The sequence below is a fragment of the Lactuca sativa genome, chromosome 2 (assembly GCF_002870075.4).
Source record: "Lactuca sativa cultivar Salinas chromosome 2, Lsat_Salinas_v11, whole genome shotgun sequence".
In the NCBI taxonomy this organism is placed as follows: domain Eukaryota; kingdom Viridiplantae; phylum Streptophyta; class Magnoliopsida; order Asterales; family Asteraceae; genus Lactuca; species Lactuca sativa.
Genome location: NC_056624.2, coordinates 129641726 through 129667400, shown reverse-complemented (window position 1 = coordinate 129667400; position 25675 = coordinate 129641726). Strand labels below are relative to the sequence as shown.

Genomic DNA, 25675 nt, shown 5'->3' with positions numbered 1-25675 from the left:
AAATAAGTAAATAATATTTAAGATAATAATAGTTAGGTGAGTAAATGGTTAAAATTGTGAAATTTTGTTGTAGGCTACCTATTTTGGCTGGTGCTGCTGCGGCTTTTGGCTGCTTCACCTTATATCACAATGGATGGTGCTTATCATGCTATGCCATCTGGCCAGACCTCTGCATTGCCTCCTACAAAGTCTGTTACTTGTTATTATGATTAACGATTATGAGGGTATTTAGGTCATTTACTCAGAATTTTGCGTTTTCAAGTTTACTGGTAGATCACACTTGCTTGGCTAAATGTTATTTTGTATGCTTTCAAACTTGTCTTCTTCTTGAATTCTTTTTCTTTGTAAGTTTAGCCTTATTCTTTTCTTCAATTAAGTGTTGTTTGGAGAGTGTTGTATGAACAACAATAAATCAACATTTTTTTTCCTTCTTTTTCTTGTATGAACAATACATAGTCAAAGTTTGACTTAATTAGTTGCTTATTTTGTTTATTAGTTGCTTCTTTTCTAGCTTATTATAGTCACTGATTGGTTTCTTGTTATGCTTAAATCTTAACAACTATCATGGCAACCTTCAACAGTAGTTTTGGACCGGCACCTTCTTGCAAAAGATATCGTGTACGTGTTCTTCTGCTGTTATTGTGGATTCGGGAACATCCTTGGTTACTGGTCCAACTGTATGTATCTCACGTGAAGCTTCTGCTAGAATTATTAATCTTAGAGATTTCAAGTTTTTCATATTTCTTGTATCTAATTAGTTTGTAAATTTTCGTTAGAACTTTTATTGATTTGTTTTATCTTTCCATGGAACGATTATTTGTATGACATTATATTACTTGTGCAATGAATTGTATTTTTGTATATGATATTTTGTTTATTAAGAGACATTAAATGAAAATTTAATTCAAAAATTAGTAAATCTAGAAATAATATTTTTTTAAACATATAAAATTACGATACGCAAAAATGTGTGTCATCTTCATTTATGACATGGCCTTTCTTGACAAGGGGTTCCTTGATACGCAATGCGTGTCATAAACATGCGCGTCGTAAGGTTACGACATGCAAATGGGTGTCGTCTTCCTTTATGACAGGGCCTTCCTTGATACGCATTGCGCGTCGTAAATGCGCGTCGTCTCTTCGTATGACAGGGCATTCCTTGACGCGCATTTGCGCGTCGTCTGAGCGTTTTACGACGCGCAATGAGCGTCGTAAAAGGCTGTTTTTCTAGTAGTGGTCCTAGCCTTAATATTTCATTTTGGTGTTATATTAAGGACTTAAATGAACTAACTTGAATTTCTCCCTTGTAGATGTCTAGTTCAGACAATTATGGTCTTCCCAAATCTTTTGGAAAAAGCTTTCCAATTGAAGATGATATTCCACAATATCATACTTCACTTCCTCCACCTCCTCCAATTATTCTCCCTAAACCACAAGTTCGAAGACTTGAAAAGTTTAAGGTCACTCAATCCCTATTGGATAGCAAACACCAAGATGGAAGGTCTGTGTATGCACATGTCTTGGAGATGAAGTCACACATTGACATGTTGAGGATGTTGGGTGTCGTTTTCCAGAGGAAGTTGGCTATTAACTGGGTTCTTCAGTCACTTCCCGACTCATATAGTGAGTTCATTAAGGACTACTGTGTGACATACCACGACATGACCCTTATTGATCTTACCTATTTGCTTGTTGCTGCTGAATCAACAATGATTTGGCGCACTGGAAAAGTAAATTTGATTAAAAGATATACTTCTCAAACTTACATGGCCATTGACAATGGTAACATTGGAAGTCCAGAAAAGATTTCTCTTCCCAATGGAAAGGGATCGGTCATAATCAACCCGGTTGACCAAATGGTAAAGAGAAAGGCTAAGACTGAGATTGTCTCATGTGCTAATGCAAAAAAAGCCATTTGTTTCTACTACCATTTGAAAGGACATTGGAAGCGATGATGCCCTGACTACCTGAAAGATCTGAGAGAAGGTAGAATCAAAAAGTTTGACTTTGCGTCATGAAAGTCTACTGTCTAACTCTATTAAGTTCCTAATTGCTGATTCTTAATACATGATGTGACAAGGTTGCATTTTGATGTTTTGTAGGATCATGCAAAGGGAAGGAAGCTTAAAGTAAGAGTATGTTGAATCTGGCTGTGAAGATGGATTTCAATCGCATGGTTCGATGATCGGATTTTTGAGCTGCTACTTAAGAGTTATGATAGATTGATTAGAAATTTGTAATAACATAGTTTTCAGTTGTAATTGAATTGTAAGGAAAAGTTTTTCTGCATTTTATAAATAAGTAAAATTTGTTTTTTTTTATTTTATATTATATCTCTTTGCAATGGCATTTGTGAAAATTGATGTTTGTATGTTTCTAGCAAATGGATATGATTCTTTCATTTGTGGTAGTGTCAAAATGTAACAGCCCGGAATTTCAGGTATTGTTATATTTATGATTTTGGGTGTTTTAAGAGGGGACTCGGCGAGTTGGAGCCTAGACTCGCCGAGTAGGATCGCGGAATTGGTCGCGGGTTCGCGACTGGACTCGACGAGTCCGGATATGGACTCGGCGAGTCTACGCTGTTTAGCGAAAACCCTAACCGTTCAGGTTTGGGACGTATATGAGGGACCTTATGGCCGTCATTGTTCACCCTAGCCCTCTGAGAGAAACCCTAATTCGATTGTGAGCATCTGGAGCAAGGTAGAAGACCATTGTTGATTTTGGAAGTATTGTCTTGCAAGGAAGAGGAGGCTTGGTTAAGGGAACAACAAGAGAAGCCACGTTCTGAGGATTGGGGACACAGAGAGCACGTTATTCAGGTAATATTTCGAGTTGCATTCTTCTATGTTGATGTGTATATGGATTTAGGGTTTATTGAACCCTTTTGTGGCTAGATTGAATGTTACCTTAGTCCCCCAAACGATTGGAACCCTGTATTGGGATCTTTGGAAGTCCAGAATGTCCCATGCCTGAGCATTTCGGAAATCAATGGAGGTTTTGGATTGGAATCCTTATGCCTTAGGTCAAAATGTAAATTATGAGTCATGGGGTGTATTATGAGCACCGAAATGAGGACCTTACGTGATGAATCAGTCTAGGAAGGCTAGACCTATGAATGGTCGGAGCAGTTCTGACCTTAGAAAGCAGTTTGAGCGGTTGCATGGCATGGACTCGCCGAGTCCGATGAACAGACTCGGCGAGTAGCTTGAAGATTAACTGGGACTCGTCGAGTTGTTCTTCAGACTCGGCGAGTTGAGTCGGGGTGGCCCCGCGATTCTTCCAAGAGAAACTCGTCGAGTCAAGGAGGATACTCGACGAGTAGAAAGGGAATCTTAGAGAATTGGTGAGGACGTCTAGACTCGTCGAGTCGCCCTAGCACTCGCCGAGTCAGGTCAAGTTGACCGTTGACCAGAGTTGACCTATGTTTGATCTCTTAGGGATAGCCAAACTTAGAAGATAAAAGTGTTAATAAGAGATGTATGATGTTATAGGGAGATTGTAGCTCGACGGATCGGGTACGAGTGACTTCGGGATTTGTTAGCTTTCGACATTCATGAGGTGAGTCTTCTCACTATATTGTACCCGGAAGGGTTTGACTGTGTGACCGGAAGGTCAGATATGATATGTGATATATGTGTTTCATGTGATAAGTTAATTGTTATATGTGCTATGTATGATGTGTTTGATATGAGCCGGAAGGCATTATGTTATGGGCCGGAAGGCATTATGTTATGGGCCGGAAGGCGAATATGTTATGGGCCGGAAGGCGTTGTGTTGAGGACCGTAAGGTTGGCGTGGGTAGGACCGGAAGGTTTACCCAGCAGGGACGGAAGTCCCCTGAGACACATGGACCGAAAGCTCAGGGCCTGGAAAGGCGTATGTGCGTAAGTTGTATTTTGGGGAACTCACTAAGCATTTATGCTTACAATTGTTATGTATGTGTTTCAGGTACTAGCGAGGACCGTGGGAAGGCGCCGGCGTGATCCGTACACACTGAAAGATGTTTTGTGATCTTGGGATTTAGATGATTTCTATTTTGACATGACACTTGAAATGTTTATGCCTTGTTTTGAATAAAAATACTATATTTTGAAATGAAAAATTTGTTTGAAAATTTACGGTGTTACACAAAATTTACCAAATAATGAAAGATTCTCACCACCCAAGTTTCAATTGGACAGAAACTTGGAATCATGAAACTTGTAGTGTGTAATGAATGAGAATTTTCATCTTTGGGAAATTAATACTAATTCCTTGTTCACATGTATATGTGAGTCAAGTGAAGGACTAGGGGATCAGGTACACTTTGTTGTGCACTGGTCAGGTCCACCACAAAGTTCGATAAGACTATTTGTCATGATTTACTAATGTTTAGTAAATATGGTTATGCTTAGAAGATTAAGTTTAATTCTGAAACATTGGAAAATGTTCCAATGTATGGCAGGACGAATAAGAAGAATCAAATTAGGCAGAAAGATAAAAGTTTCCCCAATCTGAAAAGATGGGAGAGTACTTTAGTATCGTGTTTATGATCATGTTAATGATTATGGAAAACCATATCAAAATTGATCCTCTAAGGACATCTTAGTGCATTTGTATGGCTAAGAAGAGGAATTGTGAATTGTTGAAATGGTTAAATGAAGAAGATGAGTCATATTTCGATCCAAAACAAGTCTTAGAGTCATACTCCAAGATTGTAACTTGAGTGACATAATCTGAAGAAGGTTTATAACACTCATCAAATGTAGAGTAATATGTTTCTTACTCTTATATATTTGAAATTGGTAGGTTGTGATGTCTTGGTTAGGACAAAGACCAACTAAAACCAATTATTTGAAGTGTTTGTTTTGATAAGAATCCACACTAACTTTTGAATATTTGTTAGTCAAGGAATGATTCTTGACAAGATAGTCTTATATGTCAAGAGGTCAGTGGGAGTCTTAAAGATCTTGACAAGTTTCAAAAACTAATCAAGAATAAAACCTATTTTTTATCACTAGCACACGACTTGATGTTTGTAACTTATCGTGTTGACATTTTCTTGTTTCTGTGCCCATTCCAGTTAAAGTGGACTATGCATGTGAGTTCTATAAGTTCTCAGTTGTTTGCATAACAACCTAGGAAGCAATGGTAGGCCCTTGTGCTGCCAAGTGGCAAGAAATTGAGATTGAACAAGTTCAATCCATATGAGTTTGGATTTGTCACTAACCTTGTCTTGTGATTATGGTTATGACAAATTCACAATGGATAGGAACACACACACACACCATAAAATCAAAGTGTCATAAGGTTTCTCTCCAATTCATGAAAATGATTATGAGGAAATGCTTTCACTAAGTAGATTTTAACGAGATAGCAATTCTGATACTTGCATTCTCAAATTCGATTATGATTACGACATCCCTATTCATAATTCGAATTGTGAGAAATGGAAAAAGGTCTAAACATTTAAGACTTATTGTTGTAAGTTCTAAAATTGCTTAGACATACATGTAAGCTGTCTACGGAAAGGTGTATGAGTTTGAGAAGCCTAGATAAAGTCTTATCAAAGCATATCGTATCAGAAATCTGAACTTTGTTAATGAAAGTCAATAAAATTTGATTTCTAGAAGTCCAGCTAATTTCTAGGTACATGTCAAAGCTAGTGGGAGCATAAGTGTTATGCTAATAAGGATATAATTATTATGCTAGTGGGAGCATAATCAATTATGGTAAGTTTTGCGAGTTAACAATGTTAATTATAGAAAACAAAAGTTTCAATTCGCATGTTGTAGATTTTGAAAAGTTGTTTTGCTGTAATTAAGGGAGCGGGATTTATCAAATTTTGTAAAGGACATATCTTCTATCAGTATATGACTATACTGGATTCTTATTACCTGCAATTATTAAACACTAAGAGGGGTAAGCGGTGACGCTTAGTGAGTTCAATAATATATACAATATGACGTTATGCCATATATATACTTCAATATGGCAGAAGCAAAGAGGAAAAAGGAACCACAAAAGCATATGTGAATCATGTGACAAACTTTCCATATCAATTGATGATTTGATTCAAAGATATACAATCAATGAGACATAACAATTTCAATACTTGATAAACATCAATAAAGCTTTGGGCGAAATGGCACAGAGACATACATTTTTTGATTAAACATTTTGGTAGATTTTAGGCTTTTAGCCCTATCTAACCTTCTGCAAATTCCATAGGGGTAGAATTCATTCTCTTACGAGACATGCTCTACATGGACAGAGGCTACATACCACTACTGTAACACCTGTCAAAATTAGGTCAATAACAATCACATGTGATTATACCAAATATGTAATGTGATTTTGTTAAACTAGTAAAGTGATAAACTTACTATGTAGTTAAACATGAACTTTCATACAAATTTTTTGATATAACTCAAAGTATACATCCATATGATTCCAAAAATATAGAAAACGTCTAAATCCGACTTCGCATGAAGAAGTTATGATAAACCGAACACTATAAATCTCTATAATAAGAGGAATTTAAAATAGGCTTAGAATCAGCTATTGGAGTCTAAAAGAGAGTTTTAATAGTCTTAAATACCTACGCGTGGATATAAAGAACGTCAAAAACGGAGTTCGTATGCAAATGTTATGACCTTCCGAAGTTACAGCTGTTTAAGAGCATGACATGTGTCAGAAACTCTAATCTGCCTGAACTCACGATGTGAGCATAAAAACTCACGACATGAGGAGTCAAACCACCACATTTTGAAGCTAAAAGTCTACGGAACGATAACCCAAAGACTCACGACGTGAGCAAGGTTTTCTCACGACGTGAGGACGCTGCAAGACACTATTCGAGGCTAGAAAACACGCGTTAAAGCTACGGGATGACTATTTCCATAGCTCACGACGTGAATCTATCATTCTCACGTCGTGAGAGGCCAAAAATCAGCCTATAATTAGCAAGTCCTTCCTCCTCTCTCCTAACACCATTTCTTTTGTCTCTCTCTCTCTCTCTCTCTCGTTTGCTGAAGCCGTTTCGCTTCCGGAGCCCCGACGACCTTGTATCGCTGACCATTTCTGCCTAGATTATATAAAATCACGCTACTAAGGTGAATTTCACGGTCCCACTTTCTAATATTTTCGGGGGGAAACGCATGCTAAATATGGTATATACATTACTGTTATGTCTATATGATGGTATATTAATTTCAACGTAGATAGTTATATTAACCAGGATATAGTTGTTCTAGATATAATATTTTGAATATATACAACTATTATCAACTTCTTATCATGTTATTATACTAATGTAGATCTTGATTTATACTAAATATTCTATATATATTGTGAGCGATACAGTTCTGAAGTTATATCCGGAAGTTCTATATGTTAATTTATAAAGTATGTTGCTATTATTGGTTTTATGTCAAGATAAAACTTGGTATGATATATGTTGTTATTGTTAGTTTTATGAAAAGATAAAACTTGGCATGTTATATGTTGTTGTTGGTTTTATCATAAAACCTGGTTTTTCCTCAAATTATAGTTGTTGTACTGCCTAAGTATTATAAATATTAGGAGTAATGTTTAAAAGCATAGTCTAGAAACTTAGGGTTTTAAAAACGGAAATGCATTTGTTGTTAGAGCTATAGGAAGCTGATGAAGTCTAAATGAGTAATTGTATTCATCGACTAATATTGGGGATCTTAGTGAAAGTCCTCTGACTTGTATTCGTTAATCCCATGTGAGTGTGACAACCCCACCCGTGGTTGTAAGCTACAACCAATATTTGGCGGGTAACGAACTTGCCTAAATTTACTATCTTCCGACGTCGATGAAGCGTAGGGAAACTACCGCATGGTGTGATCCTTGTACTACCGCAAGGTATGATCCTTGTACTACTGCAAGGTGTGATCCTTGTACTACCACAAGGTGTGATCCTTGTAATAATAACCAGAGGTATAAAACTAAGTCCTACAGTCGTAGCTACAGACTCATGGTAATATAACTTTAGAAGCATTATACTTTGTCGATATACAAGTATGAATGTTAAGTATATGTTTCCCAAAGACTTATACTCTAAGTATAAGAATCTAGTAGGTATATTACTTGTATATTAAGTAGACCACTATACCTATCCTACTTACTCATATAGAATTGAAATAGATTTATACGTAGCGGTTTTACTCGTATAGAATTGAAATAAGATTTATATGTAGCAACTTAGTTTGTATGGAATTACAAACATTTATACTTATACTATAGGTTCAAAAAACGTTTAGGTATAATACTTATTTGTTGAGTAAACTATTATACCTAGGATATATATACTAAATGTTTGAGAGTCAAAATGATACTTTTAAAACTATACTTTTTGAACTTCAGAAAAAGTGTTATTTTATATGGATTCAAAACCCGTGAACTCACTAACTTTATGTTGACGTATTTTAAATTGCATGTGTTTTCAGCAAGTTGATAACTATGATACGAGAAATGACGTTACATCACCCGGTGTTTCCGCTGACAACCGAGGTGTGACAGATTGGTTTCAGAGCTATTAACTATAGTGAATTAGTACTTTCTTAGGAAAGCACGACTATAGTTTAGGGTTTACTCTGTTAGGTTTAGGTATATCCCTTAGCCTATAATAAAAAGTATTATTAATTATTCTACTGATGGACTACTTACGGGAGCGGTGACGGGATAGACATGTTGATTTGGGTTGTTGGATTCCAAAACGGCTATATGCTAAAATGATCCTGCCCTTTTGACTGTCCTGACTGGCTGGTGCCTTATCAACTAGACCTGAAGTAACAAACAATAATTAATAGAGCATAAATATAAAAAATAATAAATATAGAGTCATATATGAAGACACAGACCAGCGATGATAATACACCTAAATACCCGGAATGCATAGCTTCAAAATGTGGCGGTTTGACTCCTCACGTCGTGAGTTTTTATGCTCACATCGTGAGTTCGGGCAGATTAGGGTTTCTGACACATGTCATGCTCTTAGACAACTGTAACTTCGGAAGGTCATAACATTTGCATACAAACTCCGTTTTTGACGTTCTTTATATAGACACGTAGGTATGACCGTGCTCTACAACTTTATTTTAGACTCGGTCGGCTAATTTTGACTTCATTTTTAATATTATAGTTTTAACCGGCCGGGACATGAAAAGTCCGTTAAAAATTCATAACTTCATCATGTGACGTCTGTTATCTTCTGTCTTTTTACCGTTGAACTACAATCGACGAGATATTCTGTAACGACCATAAAATTTCCAACTAATTTAAACTTTTCAAAAAAATCCTTATCCATAAATTATTAGAAAAAGGTTTTCATCAGAGTCCCCCAAAAACATTAACATAAAAATGAGGAGTAGTACGATCACACCATTGCCTTGCCACGATCTCCTGAAGTACCTGAAACAAAACACTAAACTATAAGCCCGAAAGCTTTGTGAGTTACCCCCAAAATACCAACTACATAAACATACTCACAACATATCACAAATAGAACAACCATGCATGTAGGTCTACAGTGTGACTGGTCCACCCCCAACGGGCCTTCAGTCCACTTGGTCCACCCTCCGAGTCTAGCCACGTCCATCGAGTCTACAGTGTGATTGGTCCGCCCTCACCGGGCCTTCAATCCACCTGGTCCACTCTCTGAGTCTACAATATGACTGGTCCGCTCGCACCTAGCCTTCATTCGGCTTGGTCCACTCTCCGAGCCTCGGCACGTCTGGTCCGCCCTCTTGGGGCCTTCAACCTATCCGGACCGCTCGCTGGGCCTAAGGAATATCTGGTCCGCCCTGGGTATGTTGGCCTACAGCACAAAGCAGGACCTGCCTCAACCCAACCCCAATCAAACAACCATGTGCACATAAAACAATTAATCACATAACAATCCTTAACCAGACAGACAGTCTAACAAATCCCATAGCATATCATCATCCTAACCAGGATTCCGACCTAACTGGTCACTAGCATAACATTACCCTATATATCGGGATACCGACCTTAACCAGGTCACTAACATTATACCATCCTAGATACCAGGATGTAGATCTAGCAAATCAACAACATAACAAACAATACCCGGATTTCCATCCGATAAAGGGCCGACCTTGGTGTCGTAGACCCTGTTGATATAGTAAGGATAACTCACCTGAAATCTGCTGAACTGAACCACAAAAGCTAAATCCCGAAGCATTGCCTCCAACTCCAACACCTAAGCCATCAATGACCCATTGACATAAATTACCAATTTACCATAATACCCCTGAAGGTCAAAGTCAAAGTCCTCAATCAAAGTCAACCGTCCGATTGACTCGACTCGCCGAGTCACCCCATGACTCGTCGAGTCTAACCATCTCTGAGTCCCAATCTGTCCAACTCACTAGATCACCACTCATATAATTTCTCTGAGTCTTAACCAGACGAGGTTGGGGGTTCTGCATCGTGACTCGCAGAGTCCAAGAGCAGACTCGCCGAGTTCACGACAATCTTCATCAGACTCGCCGAGTTGTTCTTCAACTCATCGAGTCCAAGCTCATCATCATATGACTCTCCGAGTCACCCATGCGACTCGCCGAGTCACTACGCGACTCAAAGTCTGATCCCTAGCCCAACTCGCTGAGTCATCTCCTAGACTCACTGAGTCCATATGTGCATTCTCAAAATCTCGAGTCACAGAGCTACTCCTTTACTACAAACAATAGATCTGGGTCTCTAGAGTCCATTAGCAACATAAAGTTGCTACCTTTACGTGCTTCATGTCCCCTAATATCAAAAACCAAGCTAGAAAGGAACTTAACTCATAGGGAATGGCTTTTGGATAGCAACTAACAGGGCTTTCTACATCTTTGATCCAAATAGAGCTCAGATCTGTAGTTTCAACTCCAGATCTAACTTGTGCACCAAGTTCTCCTCACATAATCACCAAAGAAACCCTAAAACTCCATGAAAGATGGATCTAGAAAGGAGAAAGCCAAGGATAACGATTCATTACCTCCCAAAACGACCTCCTACTGAAGAGAAATCCGAATCTCCACAAATCTCCTTGATCCAATCTTCTTGATCTTCAAAATCACTTCACAAAGTAGTTATCTAAGCTCCAATTTGTTCTCAAGGACTCTTACAAACATGTTTGGGGTTTCTGGATCTTAAAGGGGGCTAAGGAAGTTGAGGGGAGGACATTAAGTCCTTTAAATAGGGTGCAAACTCAAAGATTATGGTTTTTCCTCGTCCAGCACTGACTCGTTGAGTCCAGTCGCCGACTTGGCGAGTCAGGCCACTTAACCACGTGCCCGACACCCGCTTCGACTCGACGAGTCAAGAGACCTACTCGCCGAGTCCCTTCCTTTATTCGATTGTCATTTAGGTTGTGTCGGTTAAAAATCACTCAATCTTTATTTCGAATTTTTAGCTGTCTACTGCTACACCGATTCTTATAAAAATGATAACTTCCTCGTACGAAGTTAGATTTGAATGTTCTTTTTATGAAAATTCTTGGTTTAACGAATACTACGACTTTCATTTAGATCACTAAAGCTAAAACGTAGTTTATCGAAAGCTCACTTTTTACATCATACGATGTCGTGCCGGTTCTATCGCGGAAAGACCGAATAAGGTATTTAATTAGTATATATTTTTGGTTCTACAAAAATATATATTAATTAAATATCTTATTTGGTTTATTTGGTTATTTGGTTAATTCGGTTTGGTTAACCGAATAAGGATACTTTATTTGGTTTGGTTTTGGTTAAATTTTAATTATTTTGGTTAATCCGAAAAAACTGAATAAGATATTTAATTAATATATATTTTTGTAGTTTACATCTATAAATTAACATTTTGTATTTAAATAAATGTATATTCACTAAAAAATATTTTCATAACTCATTGTGTAATTGTTAACCACTATAAATTTATAATTATTTATAGATTTTAATAAAAAACAACTAATTAACCAAATTTCAATTAACCTTCGGTCATTTTTTATTTTTTTATATATGACTAAATATATTAACCCGTATCTAGAAGTTACGTGGTAACATCGATATTTTAACGCGACATATCATGAAAGACCGAATATAATATGTTATGTATTAGTGTTTTTTTTTTTCATTTGGTAAAAGTTTAGTATGTTTTTTTTCTTTTAGTTTAGTATTTATTGTTACGTGCAAAGTTTTATTTGGTTTAACTGGCCAACCAAAATGAATAAACTGTAACCGAATTAACCAAAACCCATAAACTAACCTTATTTGGTTTGGTTATGGTTAGTCTAAAGTTGTAAAAAACCAATAAAACCGAACTATATACACCGAAAACCAAAATAACCGACCGAATAACACCCCTAATTGTGGGATAGGTTGAACGAATGAGAGGTTTAATCCCGATTCATCGATGGTACAAAATTTGTTTTTCTTTTTTCTTTTCTTTTTTTTTTTGTTTTTCTTTCTTAATTTACTACAAAAACTTCATTTTTTCATTTTTTTTTTCTTTCTTCATTTACTATAAAAACTTATTTTTTCTATATTATTATTTTTTTTGTTTTTCTTTCTCGATTGAAATTGAAAGTCATTTAACATTTTTTTTACAATAAAAAACTATATATTGTTATTTTTTTATTTATACTTTATTTTATTTTATATTCAATAATTTAATTTATTAAGTTAGTTCATGTTTTTTTATTCTAAACAATAAAAAATATATAAAAATCTTAAAAACATTTTAAAAAGATAACATCTTATTTATTATAATGCAAAATAGTGAAATTACATATTAATAAAATGTTCCTAAATATTCTTTACTAGTTGTGAGACCCGTATAATATACGGGTTGATTAAAACAAAATGTTAAGTACGAACGATTAAATAGAAATTTTATTTGAATTTGATATTGAAATAAGTGAAAATTATGAGAAAAAAAATATGCAAAGAATAAATTAATTAAAATTATGAGTTTAGTGTGTACTAAACGGGTTAATTATAACAAAATATTAAAAATAAATGTTTAAACTGTAAATTTATTTGGAATTGAATTTGAAATTTAAAATTTGATAATCATTATGATAGTTTAATTTATAGAAAGTAAATCAATGATATATTGAAAATGAAAATTAAAGTAATAACAAGTGGAAAATAAATATATTTCAAATTATGACAAAATGACATGTGGCTAATCTTATGAGAGAAGAACATGTGGGAAAGTCATTTTCATTTATTAGAGTAGATTAAATCATGTGGAAGAGCATGATCTACAGAATTATCACATAGTTCAGAGTTTCTTTGAAATGTGGAGAAATCAATGTGAAATTTGGAGAAACCGGTGTGACGAGATTAAAATAAAATACAATATAAAGTAAAATTTCTATTTTAGATATTGTACTTTTTAGTTAGTGTATTATTTGTAACTTTTAATTTCTAAATTGTAATCTTTAATTAATATTTAGGGCATCCACAATTCATTGAACTCTATAGAGTTCAATGGATTAACACATCATCCATTAAACATCTATACAACACCACCTACAACCCATTAAACACCTATTCAATCCTAATTACCATTTTATTCCTTCTATTGAACCACTCAATGATCATTAAACTCCTCCATTCAACTCTACTCCATGTCATCACCCACACTCCATTCAATTATTATTCAATCCTAATCACCATCCTATTCAACTCTTATACTACTTGAATCGTGGATGCTTTTAGTAATTGTATCTTTGAATTTCTAATTAATGTAATATTCTAGTTTTATTTATTAATATTATTTATAAAAAAATTAAAATGATTATGTGGAAATCCATTGAACTCTATAAAATTTAATGAAATATAGAGTTTAATAGGTTAAATAGTATAGTTCGTGAAATAATGATGTGTTAAGAGTTCAATACATTAAAGATGAACTAATGTTAGACGATGAACTAATGTTAGACGATGGATGTTGTGGGAGTGCCACATAGGCATAACATATCTTACTGTTGTCGACACTGCATAGTCTAATAATATTTATGGGATATTGGGAAAATATAAAGATTCCATCCTCTCCAATAATACTTATGGATACGTTAAACTTATCAATTAAACAAGTAACACCATACGGCTTGTCGGATAATAATTTTTAATTTTTAATATATTTATTATAAGTTTATAACAATTATCTGTGAAAACGTTAAATAGTGAATACGCACTTGGTGTTTTTTCGAATTCAGTGCATGCAAAAACAAATCATGATTCAAATTCTAGCACCGATTCTCCTCCTCCTCTTCATTGTTTCATACGTTTTATTGACTGGTTACTGGAACCGAAAATCTGGAAGCAGCAAAATCAATCTTCCGCCTGGGAGTTTCGGATGGCCATTTATCGGAGAAACTCTATCGCTGATTCGTGCAGGTTTGAAAGGAACTCCGGAGAGATTCGTTCAAAACCGGATCGAGAAACACGGCAGTCCTTTAGTGTTCAAGACGTCGTTGCTTGGCCACAGTATCGCGGTGCTGTGTGGTCCTGCCGGCAACAAATTCCTGTTTGGAAACGAGAATAAGCTGGTGGCGTTGTGGTGGCCGTCGTCGGTGACGGAGATTTTCGGCAGATGCTTGATTACAGTCCGTGGTGATGAAGCAAAGTGGATGAGGAAGATGCTGTTATCGTATCTAGGTCCTGATGCTTTCGCCACTCACTATGCTACCACCATGGACATCGTCACCCGTCGCCATATCCAAGTTCACTGGCAAGGTAATATAATGACTTTTACTCATTGAATCCCACAAGTATTGTTAATGGGTTGTTGTGTTTCGTTTTTTCCGATGAAGGTAGGGAGGAGGTGAACGTATACAAAACTGTTAAGTTATTCGCTTTTGAGCTCGCATGTCGTTTATTTATGAGCCTTGAAGACCCAAACTATATTGCAAAACTCGGTTCCCTGTTTAATGTTTTCTTGAAAGGTGTCGGTGGTTTACCACTGGACTTCCCAGGGACACGATTTTATAAGTCGAAGAAGTTAGCAGACGCTATTAGGACAGAACTAAAGGGGGTTATCAAAGAGAGAAGGGTGGCATTGGAAGAAGGAAAGGCATCGTCTTCACAAGATTTCCTGTCACATCTGCTTACATCTTGTGATGAAAATGGTAGGTTTTTAACTGAGATGGAGATGGCAAACAACATCTTGTTACTACTATTTACTGGTCATGACACCACCACTATATCTATCTCGTTAATCATCAAGAGTCTTGGCGAATACCCTGATGTTTATGAAAAGGTGTTGAGAGGTCAGTTGTACGTCTTTTATTATTGTTTTCTGCTTCCATTATGATTATGTTTATCAAAGGGAAAAGAAGCAGGTGAAATGCTCAAAGGGAAAAGAAGCAATGGTTTTCACATACGCAAATGGCATTGTATTTTGCAGAGCAATTGGAGATATCAAAGGGAAAAGAAGCAGGTGAAATGCTCACATGGGAGGATGTACAGAAGATGAGATACACTTGGAATGTTGTATCTGAAGTCATGAGAATAAATCCACCAGTGGTTGGATCCTTTAGAGAGGCCATGGTGGATTTTGAATACGCAGGTTATACCATTCCTAAAGGATGGAAGGTAATAGAATTTTTAACCCATTTTATTACCAGAGGATGGAAGGTATAAACTGATATATCATGTATATATGTTTTGCATGTTCAGCTATATTGGAGTGCTGTAACGACACATAGAGATGAAGCAAACTTTCAAGACGTGACACATTTTGATCCATCAAGGTTCGAGGGTGTAGGACCAATTCCATTCACATATGTTCCATTCGGAGGGGGACCTAGGATGTGTGTAGGGAAAGAATTTGCACGACTAGAAATACTTGTGTTCCTTCACAATATCGTCACTAATTTCAAATGGGACTTGTTAGTGCCCAATGAGAAAATTATATACGATGCCATGGCTACACCCATAAAGGGACTTCCTATTCGTCTCCATCCTCATCAAGCTTGATGAATACAACCATGAATCAATGGAGGTATGCTTTCAGCTTGAAGTTATAAGTGTTAAAAATTATAAACTTATAGCAAGCAATGGTTACAATTGGCTTTTACGAGAAGCTGAACTCCATCAATGTATCCTTTCGCTCTCTTTCATATTCAATAAGCTAATCATAGTTATACTAATGTTAATGTAACTATGTAATAGATAAGATTCGTAGTTATTCTATTTAAAGCACTTCAACTCTTTGAGAGGGTTTAAATATTCAAGTTCCATTTAACATTTAGGGGTACACCGTGTTGTCCGTTTACCTTCCATCTTAATGTATTTGACTTTAAATCGTTGTCCGTTTACCTGCCATCTTAAAGTATCAGTTCATTTTCATTTTCTTATTAGAAAGTGTACGATCCGTTCCTTTGACACTTGATTCATTCATTTGTCAAACGATCCATTCCTTTCTCAAACAATCCATTTCTTTGTCACATGCTTCATGAACCACAAGTGTTCTATTGTGATCTAAGTGCTGCATGTTTGTCACACGGCTTTGCCCATTCAAAATTTTGCCATATTACTTTATCAAATTTACACTTTGGTCCCTTGATTTGAGGGTTGGTCATAGCCAACTTACTTGTCTTGAACACGTGTTTTCTTCTTGTGTGGATCACCATGTCCGACCGCCTCTCTCATCCTTCTTTAGCCAAACCCACACACTTTTATCATCTTCTAACGTAGGGTTTTCTACTCGTTTCTCTTGTCGATCTCAACCCTCTTCACCGGTGTCTCCATTTCTCTTCTTCTCTTTCTCAGCTGATCGATTCAAGCTCTGTCGTAAACTCTCATACCACCACTGCCTTCCTGTTGTGCTGCATCGATTACACTCATAGATTTTCTGATCCGCCTATACTTTTATACCTGCTTGTGGTTGTTTCCTTTCATGAGTTCCGATTTTTAGTTTTATTTGTGATTTTTTTGCACTATCACACACCCCCAATACGACTGATGATGTTAATTGCTCTTCGTCTTCGTCGTTTTCAATCGTCTTCATGGGAGAATGATAGGTATCTCTATCTTTCTATCTCTTCCGTTTTTACATATATTTGAAGGCTAACATCGGATCTGTTAGAGGAAGACAATGTTAGCTTCTGCTCCTGGAAGTATTCCATCATCTAAAACTTCCAAAACATTTACTCCTTCACAACATCCACCGCATATAGCCTACAAAACCCAATATCACCTGTAATCCCTTTTTAAGGCCATCGCTCCAGCCAGAGTCGCTATTGTTGGACTAGGTGTCTAAGCGCATAACTATAATTGATATGTACCTGATTTAATAGTAGCATGGTCATTTTGGGTTGCCTTCACACTGGCAACTAGACAAGATGACTACTGGAGAGAGAGACTGAATTCATTAGTTAGAATAACAAATTGGTGCATACAATGATTTATTAATATATTATAAGAATAATATATAAATTAGAAATCATATTATTAATTTGTATTTAATTAAAAATTAATTTCGAATTAATTTTGGGGTTAAAGGAACTGATTAAAAGTGCATGAGATGTTTTGTAATTATTTGATAGTTGTGATTTTGGGCCATTGGATCACTCTTATTAGGGAGGGCCTAAAATTCCTAGAAGGTTCTAGAAATTTTCGTCGAAGCCCTAAGGAAGGGGTCCATGGACTTGCTTAGGCACTAAGCAAAGGGATTAGGGTTTCCACCTCAAAACCCTAGTTGTCCTCAACTATAAGTAGAACCCTTGAGCTCTTGAATTCGGGCACATCATTGAAACCCTAGAAGAGCTGAATTTCTGAGAAATTGTCTCCTCTCTCCTCTCTCTCATATTCATCTTCTTGCCGTAGTGTGTTTGTGAGACATTAGATGTACTACACTTGTGGTACTTGTTTCTCAAAAGCAAGGATCTTTAAGATTTATTTGTTATTACTATATAGCAACAAAGGTATGTGATCTAATATTTCATATGTAGATTTCGAATTATTAGATGCATATTAGGGTTTTCTATTTTGTGTTCAATGCTTGTATCTGTAATAGAGAAAACATAGATCCAAATTAGGGTTGCATGCACACATAAGACTGTTTGTATAAAACCCATCAGTAGTATCAGGACCAGGTTTTGTTTTCAATTAGATTTGATACAATAGATTGAACTTGACAAAATTAGGGTTTATGGCTTTTAAACCCTAGGGCTTGGATTTCCGAAATTAGGGTTTCAAAACCCTAGTTTCAAAAATTGATTAGGGTTTTTTGAACCCTTTCCTTTGACCCTCATGATTTCGATTTTCAGGGTTTGCTAACTCTAGAATTTCGAAAATGCCTTCCCCAAGATTAGATTTCAAAAATCTAGGGTTTTGGGTAGGAGTTATCTTTTAACTGTTTAAAAGGATAATTAAAGTTTTGAAAAATCCCTTTCTAAATTTTCGAAATCTTTGGGATAAAGGGATTAGGTTAAATTATTTATTTAATTTAATTAATTTTAGATAATTATTAAATCAAAGCTTTTAATATTTAAGGTTTCAAATTAAAGGCTATTAATTTTGAAAATTTTAAATTAGATTAAAAACCCTAGTATTTTGAAATGTTTAAAATACACCCTTGTACTATATATATAATTAAAAGTTTAGTATTATATATGTTTAAGAAAAGTCAGTCTTACGGTTTGTAGGTCTCATTCATGAAGCTGGTCTATAAGGGGTGTTTAAGGAAGCGACCTATAAAATGACCGTCATTGGGTATCCATTTTTACCCACCGCACTCTTGACTAGTGGAGGGTTGTTAGCCGAACGAATAGGATAGGAAATTAAACTCTCATTAATAAGTATAATGATCTATATAAAGTACCTAAATGTTTTATATAAATTCCCAATGTTAGTTACTTTAGAAAAATGTGAATTTGATGCTAATCCATGAAGTTGCATATTGCATTTTGTGAAGTCATTAGTGGAGCGTGTTTGGTTAACCGACATACTAACTTGGACTAACAAAAGGTGGCAATAGGTAACTCATAAATTATCATATAGCAATGGAGAGTGTGTGGTTAACCGACACATTGATTAGGTGGTTAATGACATCGAGAGTACCAAGCTCATTTGCAAGATTATCCACACCTTATTTGTGATCCTCGGTATCCCATTCACAAATTCGAAGGGCATAATCAAGATTAAACATGCCATTGAATAGTTCAATGGATATCAAAAGATCTAGGATTTCATTTAATAAAACATAATTTATTTAAATTTCATTTTTTGTGGTGGGATTGGTAAATCATGATTTACCTACCATCAAATAATTTACAATTGGATTACAGCATCCCTTTTTTGAATTGTGAATTATTGTGTTGGGTCCTAGCCTTAATATTTCATTTTGGGTGCTATATTAAGGATTTCCTATCTAATCAAAAACTTATCTTTTTTCTTTTTCAGATATCTTGCCCAAACAGCGCTTCTAGCTCAAACTCCGCAAAATAACAGCTCCTCGAACCCATTCTCGCTCCTGAACATTTGTGTGAGGGTCACATTTGATGGGCCCAACTTCAATGATTGGATCAGAAACATCATAATGGCCTTACATTACGAGGATAAGGAACATATTCTCGACAAGCAAGTGGTTGAGATAGATGAAGCCACTTCTACTCCCGAAGAAATAGCTGAGTATATGGCCCAATGCATGGAAGTTACCAAAGTGTCGTGCATTATGGTGGCCACTATGACTCCTGAGCTGCAACAGTTCTATGATGACTATTGGCCCTACGTGATGTGTCTGGACTTGATGGAGAAGTACCATCAAAGAGCACGTCAAGAGAGGTTTGAGATAGTCACCTCGTTCATAACAACCAATATGAAGGATGGAGAGTCCATCACAACCCACCTACAAAGGATGTAGAGGTATGTGGATCGTTTGCTCAAGTTGAATGTCAACTTTGATGAAGAGCTAGATATAGACATAATCTTGCACTCTTTGCCTCCCTCCTATGATCAGTTCAAGATGACTTATCATCTGAGCAAGGAGGAAGTCACCTTGAGCAAACTTCAAGGTTTGTTAAGAACTAATGAAAGTGGATTGAAAGGAAAGGTTGTTGAATCCACTCTTGTTGCTGCTCCAGTCCTGAATATTGGTCAAGGGAAGGGAAAGAAGAGGAAAGCTTCCTCTAAGAACTAGAAAGGAAAGTCTCATTATGGATCTTCTTCTAGTGGATCCAAAGGAAAGTCCAGTTTTTCCCCTTCTTCCTCTGATCCAAAAGAAGCAATGTGCTTCTACTGCCATGAAAAGGGGCATTGGAAACGTAGCTTCCCCAAGTATATGCAGGACATAATGGACGGCAAGATCATGCATACCTCAGCAGGTATTTATACAATTTTATCTAAAAATTCATTGCATTCTAATTCTTGGGTCCTTGATACAAGATGTGGTTTTCATATTTGCTCTGACTTGTAGGGGCTAAAAGAAGATAATAATGTGGAGCTTGGGAAGATGAACCTGATAACGGACAATAGGAGATCGTCACCTGTTACAAATATCGGCGTTTATTCTTTAGAGATTAGTAGTGGATTATGTACAGATTTGAATAATTGTTGCTACTCGCCAGAAATGACAAGCAATATTTTTTTTCATGGTTTGTAGAAACAAGGTTTTAGATATTCATTTAATAATGAAAGTGGTTCTATAAATGCTTATTATAATGGTATTTTTTATTTTGAAGCATTGCCTTGTGATGGTGTATATGAAACAGTGATGGTTGTATACAACTTAGGAAATAATGTGTTACATATTGATTCGTCTAATGATTTAGATAAGGCATGCTTGTGGCATTGTCGTCTTGGACATGTCAACAAGAAACACATTGCCTAACTCTAAAAGGATGGATTGGTGGAGTCATTTGACCTAAGGTCAGATGACACGTGCGGATCTTATTTTCTTGGAAAGATAACTAAATCACCTTTCACTAGTACTTGTGCAATAGGTGAAGGATTTTTGGATCTCACACACACATATGTGTGTGGGACGTTCAGATCCATCACAAGGGATGCAAATCGCTTCTATGTGACTTTTGCTGATGATTATAGCAGATATGTATATATCTACTTGATCAAGCACAAGTTAGAAACATTTGAAAAGTTCAAAGAGTTTAAGCAAGAAGCAGAGAATCAATTGGGAAGGAAGATCAAGAGGCTCAGATCTGATAGAGGTGGTGAGTATCTTAGTATCGACTTCCACGAATACCTTAAGGAATGTGGAATTATTTCACAATTGACACCTCCTAGGACAACACAACTTAATGGTGTGGCTGAGAGGTGTAATCGAACCTTGTTGGACATGGTTCATTCGATGATGAGTTGAGCTTCGCTACCAATCTCATTTTGGGGGTATGCCTTAAAGACTGCCGCCCATATCCTTAATCTAGTCCCAACAAAGATGGTCGCCAAAACACCTCACGAGATGTAAACGGGGAAGGTTACCTCATTAGCACATATCAAGGTTTGGGGTTGTGAAGCTTTTGTTAGACGAGAGACTCATGACAAGCTTGAACCTCGAAGTGAGCGGTGTATTTTTGTTGGCTACCCACATAAGTCCTTTGAACACTTGTTATACAGACCTAGTGAAAATGTGGTCTTTATAGCACGAAGATGAGTCTTTCACGAGAGAGAACTCATATGTCAAGGGGACAGTGGGAGGACAATTGATCTTGAAGAGATTCAAGAATCAAGCGATGAAGAACCTCTAACACTAGCACTCAACCTGAGGAAGATATTCCTATTGAACTAGTTGACCAGTCATTACCTATTAGACATTCCAGTAGAGTTAGCGTTCCACATGTGTTGCATGGTTTCCATATAATTGTAGAAGGTGATACGTTTATTAGTGATAGTACATTGATAAATTTGGATGAGCCTTCTAACTACAAGGAAGCCATGGCGGGCCCTGAGACTGCTAAATGGAAAGAGGCAATGGACAACAAGATCCATTCCATGTATGACAATCAAGTTTGGAACCTGGTTGACAATATACCAGGTCGTAAGACAGTTGGTTGCAAATGGATCTTCAAGAAGAATAACGACATGGATGGTAAGGAGCACATGTTCATGGCATGACTGGTTGCGAAGGGTTTTACTCAAACCCCGACATGTTGACTATGCTGAGACCTTCTCACCAGTAGCCAAGATCAAGTCTATTAGGGTTATGTTATCCATCGATGTGTTTCATGATTATGAAATCTGGAAGATGGATGTCAAAACCGCTTTCCTAATTAGGAAGTTGGCTGAAGATGTTTACACGTGTCATCCAGAGGGTTTTATGGATGCTAAATACCCCAATAGAGTGTGCAAGCTTGAGAAATCCATCTATGGATTGAAGCAAGCGTCTTCCAGATGGAATCTTTGCTTCGATGAGAAAGTCATAGAGTTTGGTTTCTTGAGGAGTAAGGATGAGTCCTGTGTATATGTCAAAACTAGTGGGAGTATAGTTAGCTTCCTATTATTGTATGTTGATGACATACTACTCATAGGAAACGACATTCCAACCTTGCAGGAAGTTAAATCCTGGCTTGGAAAGTGTTTCGCTATGAAGGATCTAGGAGAGGCTGCCTATATTTTGGGAATAAGGATCTTGAGGAATAGGAGTAGAAGAATAATTGGACTTAGTCAAAGTACTTACTTGGATAAGGTTCTAAAACATTTTAGTATGGAAAATTCCAAGAAAGGGGAGTTACTTATCCAAAGCAATACCAAACTGAGTATGACTCAGAGTCCGAGTATCAATGCAGAGATAGCAGAAATGAGTCGAGTGCCATATGCTTTCGCCGTTGGCTCGATTATGTACGCTATGACATGTACTCTCCCTGATGTGACTTTCGCTTTGAGCATGGTAAGTTGATATCAAGGGAACCCGGGTAGAGCTCTCTAGATAGCGTTGAAGAACATTCTTAAGTATCTACAACGGACTAAGGATTGAGTCCTTGTGCTTGGTGGCAGTGATGACTTAAGAGTCATAGGGTATAGTGACGCCAACTTTCAAACCAACATAGACAACTTCCGCTCTCATTTAGGCTGGGTGTTTACCCTGATTGGAGGAGTTGTGACGTAGAAAAGCCCCAAATAGGAGACCGTGGTTGATACAATGTGTGAATCAGAGTAAATAGCTGCCAGTGAAGCGTCGAAGGAGGCTATATGGTTGAAGAACTTCATTTGAGACCTTGGAGTTGTACCAGCCATAAAGGATCCGATGGAGATTTTCTACGATAATTAAGGAGCGGTCGCCTTGACCAAGGAACTGAGAGATTATGGAAGATCAATACATATTGACAAAAAATACCACTTCATCAGACATCGGGTAGAAGAATGACTCTTTGTCATCAAGAGGATATCATCGGAAGAGAATCTTGTAGACCCCTCATGAAGGGTTTGAGTAGGATTAAGCACGTTCAGCATGCGAGAAGCATTGTCCTAAAGGATGATATTAGTTTTAGCGATTAGATAGTTATATAGAAACATGTAATAATGTAAATGTAATTGAGATTTGAAGATTAAATAATAGAGATTTATTTATAAGTATTGTTTACTGTCTTTTTTTGAATTGTTTATTTTGTGTTTCACTTTTGCATGTTTTGCTTCCTGTAAAATTTGATTGTTCAAATTATCCACAGTTGATCATACTTTGGAAGTAAGTAATGAAGTAAGACTGTCATGAATTGGCTTGTAGATTTTCTAAGTGTTTGGACATAGCAAGAGTTTGCTGCAACATTCATGAGTACTCTCGAAATAGGAATTTTGAGTATTGGATTAAACCCACACTCATTTGAATTACTTCATGGAATTTATCACGATTAATTGTGAGACAATAATATCATATAATATTTAAACCAAGATATATGACTTGTTGTTTACGAGTTGGTTGTGCATTGATAATGCGTGAACGCATTAGTAACTTGATGTTATAAAATGTATTGTTCTATACGATTTAGTGAGTAAATAAGTACAAGCATATAAGTCAAATTTTATCTATTCCTTTTATCTCAAGAGGTAAAAGCAATATCTTGGGCCCCTCGATGATTTTGTGTTGACTTATGTGTCGGGCCCGGTCAGGACTGAATTGATGTGTTCAATTAACTTGATTGTCATACAAATCAGAAATCGGGAAACAAACTGTTGGACATTGAGAATGGTTCTATTCCATGTCTTTGTCCACATGATATCTTTCAGAACGGAGAATTATATGATCCCTTATCTAATGACACATGACTGACTAGGTCAGATTTCGACAACGACTTTTGAGAGCTACAATTGCTAGTCAAATTTTGAACTCATATTTGCAAGTATAGTTCTTAGACTTATCCAAGTGGGAAACTATTGGATTTGGTGTCTAAGCCCATAACGATAGTTTCTATCTACCTGATTTGATAGTAGCATGGTCCTTTTAGGTTGTCTTCACACTCACAACTAGACAGGATGACTATTGGAGAGAGAGGCTGAGTTTATTATTTAAAATAATAAATTGGTGCATAAAATGATTTATTAATATATTAAAAGAATAATATATTAATTGGAAATCATATTATTAATTAGTATTTGATTAGAAATTAATTTGGAATTAATTTTGGGATTAAAGGAACTGTTTAAAAGTGTAGGGGCTGTTTTGTAACTATTTTATTGTGGTGTTGGGCCATTGGATCACTCTTATTAGGGAGGGCCGAAAATCCCTAGAAGGTTCTAGAGATTTTTTCTAATCCCTAAGGAAGGGGCCATAGACTTTCTTAGTCCCTAAGCTAAGGGATTAGGGTTTGCATCTCAAAACCCTAGTTGGCCTCAACTATAAATAGAGTCCTTGACCTCTTGAATTTGGGCACCTTATTGAAACCCTAGAAGAGCCGAATTTCTGAGCAAGCGACTCCTCTGTCCTCTCTCTCATATTTATCTTCTTGCCTTAGTGTGTTTGTGAGCCATTAGAGGTACTACGCTTGTGGTACTTGTTTCTCAAAAGCAAGGATCTTCAAGATTTAGTTGTTATTACTATATAGCAACAAAGGTATGTGATCTAATCTTTCATATGTAGATTTCGAATTATTAGATGTATATTAGGGTTTTCTATTTTTTGTTCAATGCTTGTATGTCCAATAGAGTAAACATAGATCCAAACTAGGGTTGCATCCACACATAGGCTTGTTTGTATAAAACCCATCAGCTATAAGGTAAACAATGGTGGGGCATAGACGGTATATTTTTTCCTTAACTTCTCAATTTTCTCTTAAGACGTTATGTTTCTTCCAATTTGGGCTTAATTGGTATCCAATTTTTTTCCTTATCTATAATGTTGGTTGTTTTTAGTTGTTGATGGTAACCTGGCATAATGCGGTTTCATCAGGTATGAATATTTCTTGGCCGCCTGTTCTTATTCCCTTCTCAAGAATAACCACCTTCCAACAAATTATGATTTCTTGATTTCCATCCCCCTCTTCTTCAATCATCGTCGCCATGGTCATCCATGTATTGTATTTTTATCCATATTTTTCCAGACTGATGCTTTACATCTGGTGGGATTTGGTTTGTTTTGAATAACAAATGTAGATCTTTTGAGCTTTCTTAAATAACAATTTGTAACTATTTGCAGCTTAAATATTCATTGCTTCTTCACATTGATGGAAGTAGTCCTATTGTTGAGGACATTGCATGATCGGTAAGCCAGATCCACTAAA

At 36.4% G+C, this 25675-nt stretch overlaps 1 protein-coding gene across 1 annotated transcript; it reads left to right on the top strand.

Moving 5' to 3' along the window:
* Positions 1 to 14201: 14201 nt before the first annotated feature.
* On the top strand, positions 14202 to 16324 carry LOC111898571 (beta-amyrin 28-monooxygenase). The gene is made up of 4 exons (XM_023894467.3): positions 14202 to 14741; positions 14819 to 15274; positions 15412 to 15599; positions 15684 to 16324. Exons 1-4 carry the CDS (start codon positions 14225 to 14227, stop codon positions 15981 to 15983), a joined length of 1461 nt encoding a protein of 486 aa, XP_023750235.1. The 5' UTR covers positions 14202 to 14224; the 3' UTR covers positions 15984 to 16324.
* Positions 16325 to 25675: the final 9351 nt, after the last annotated feature.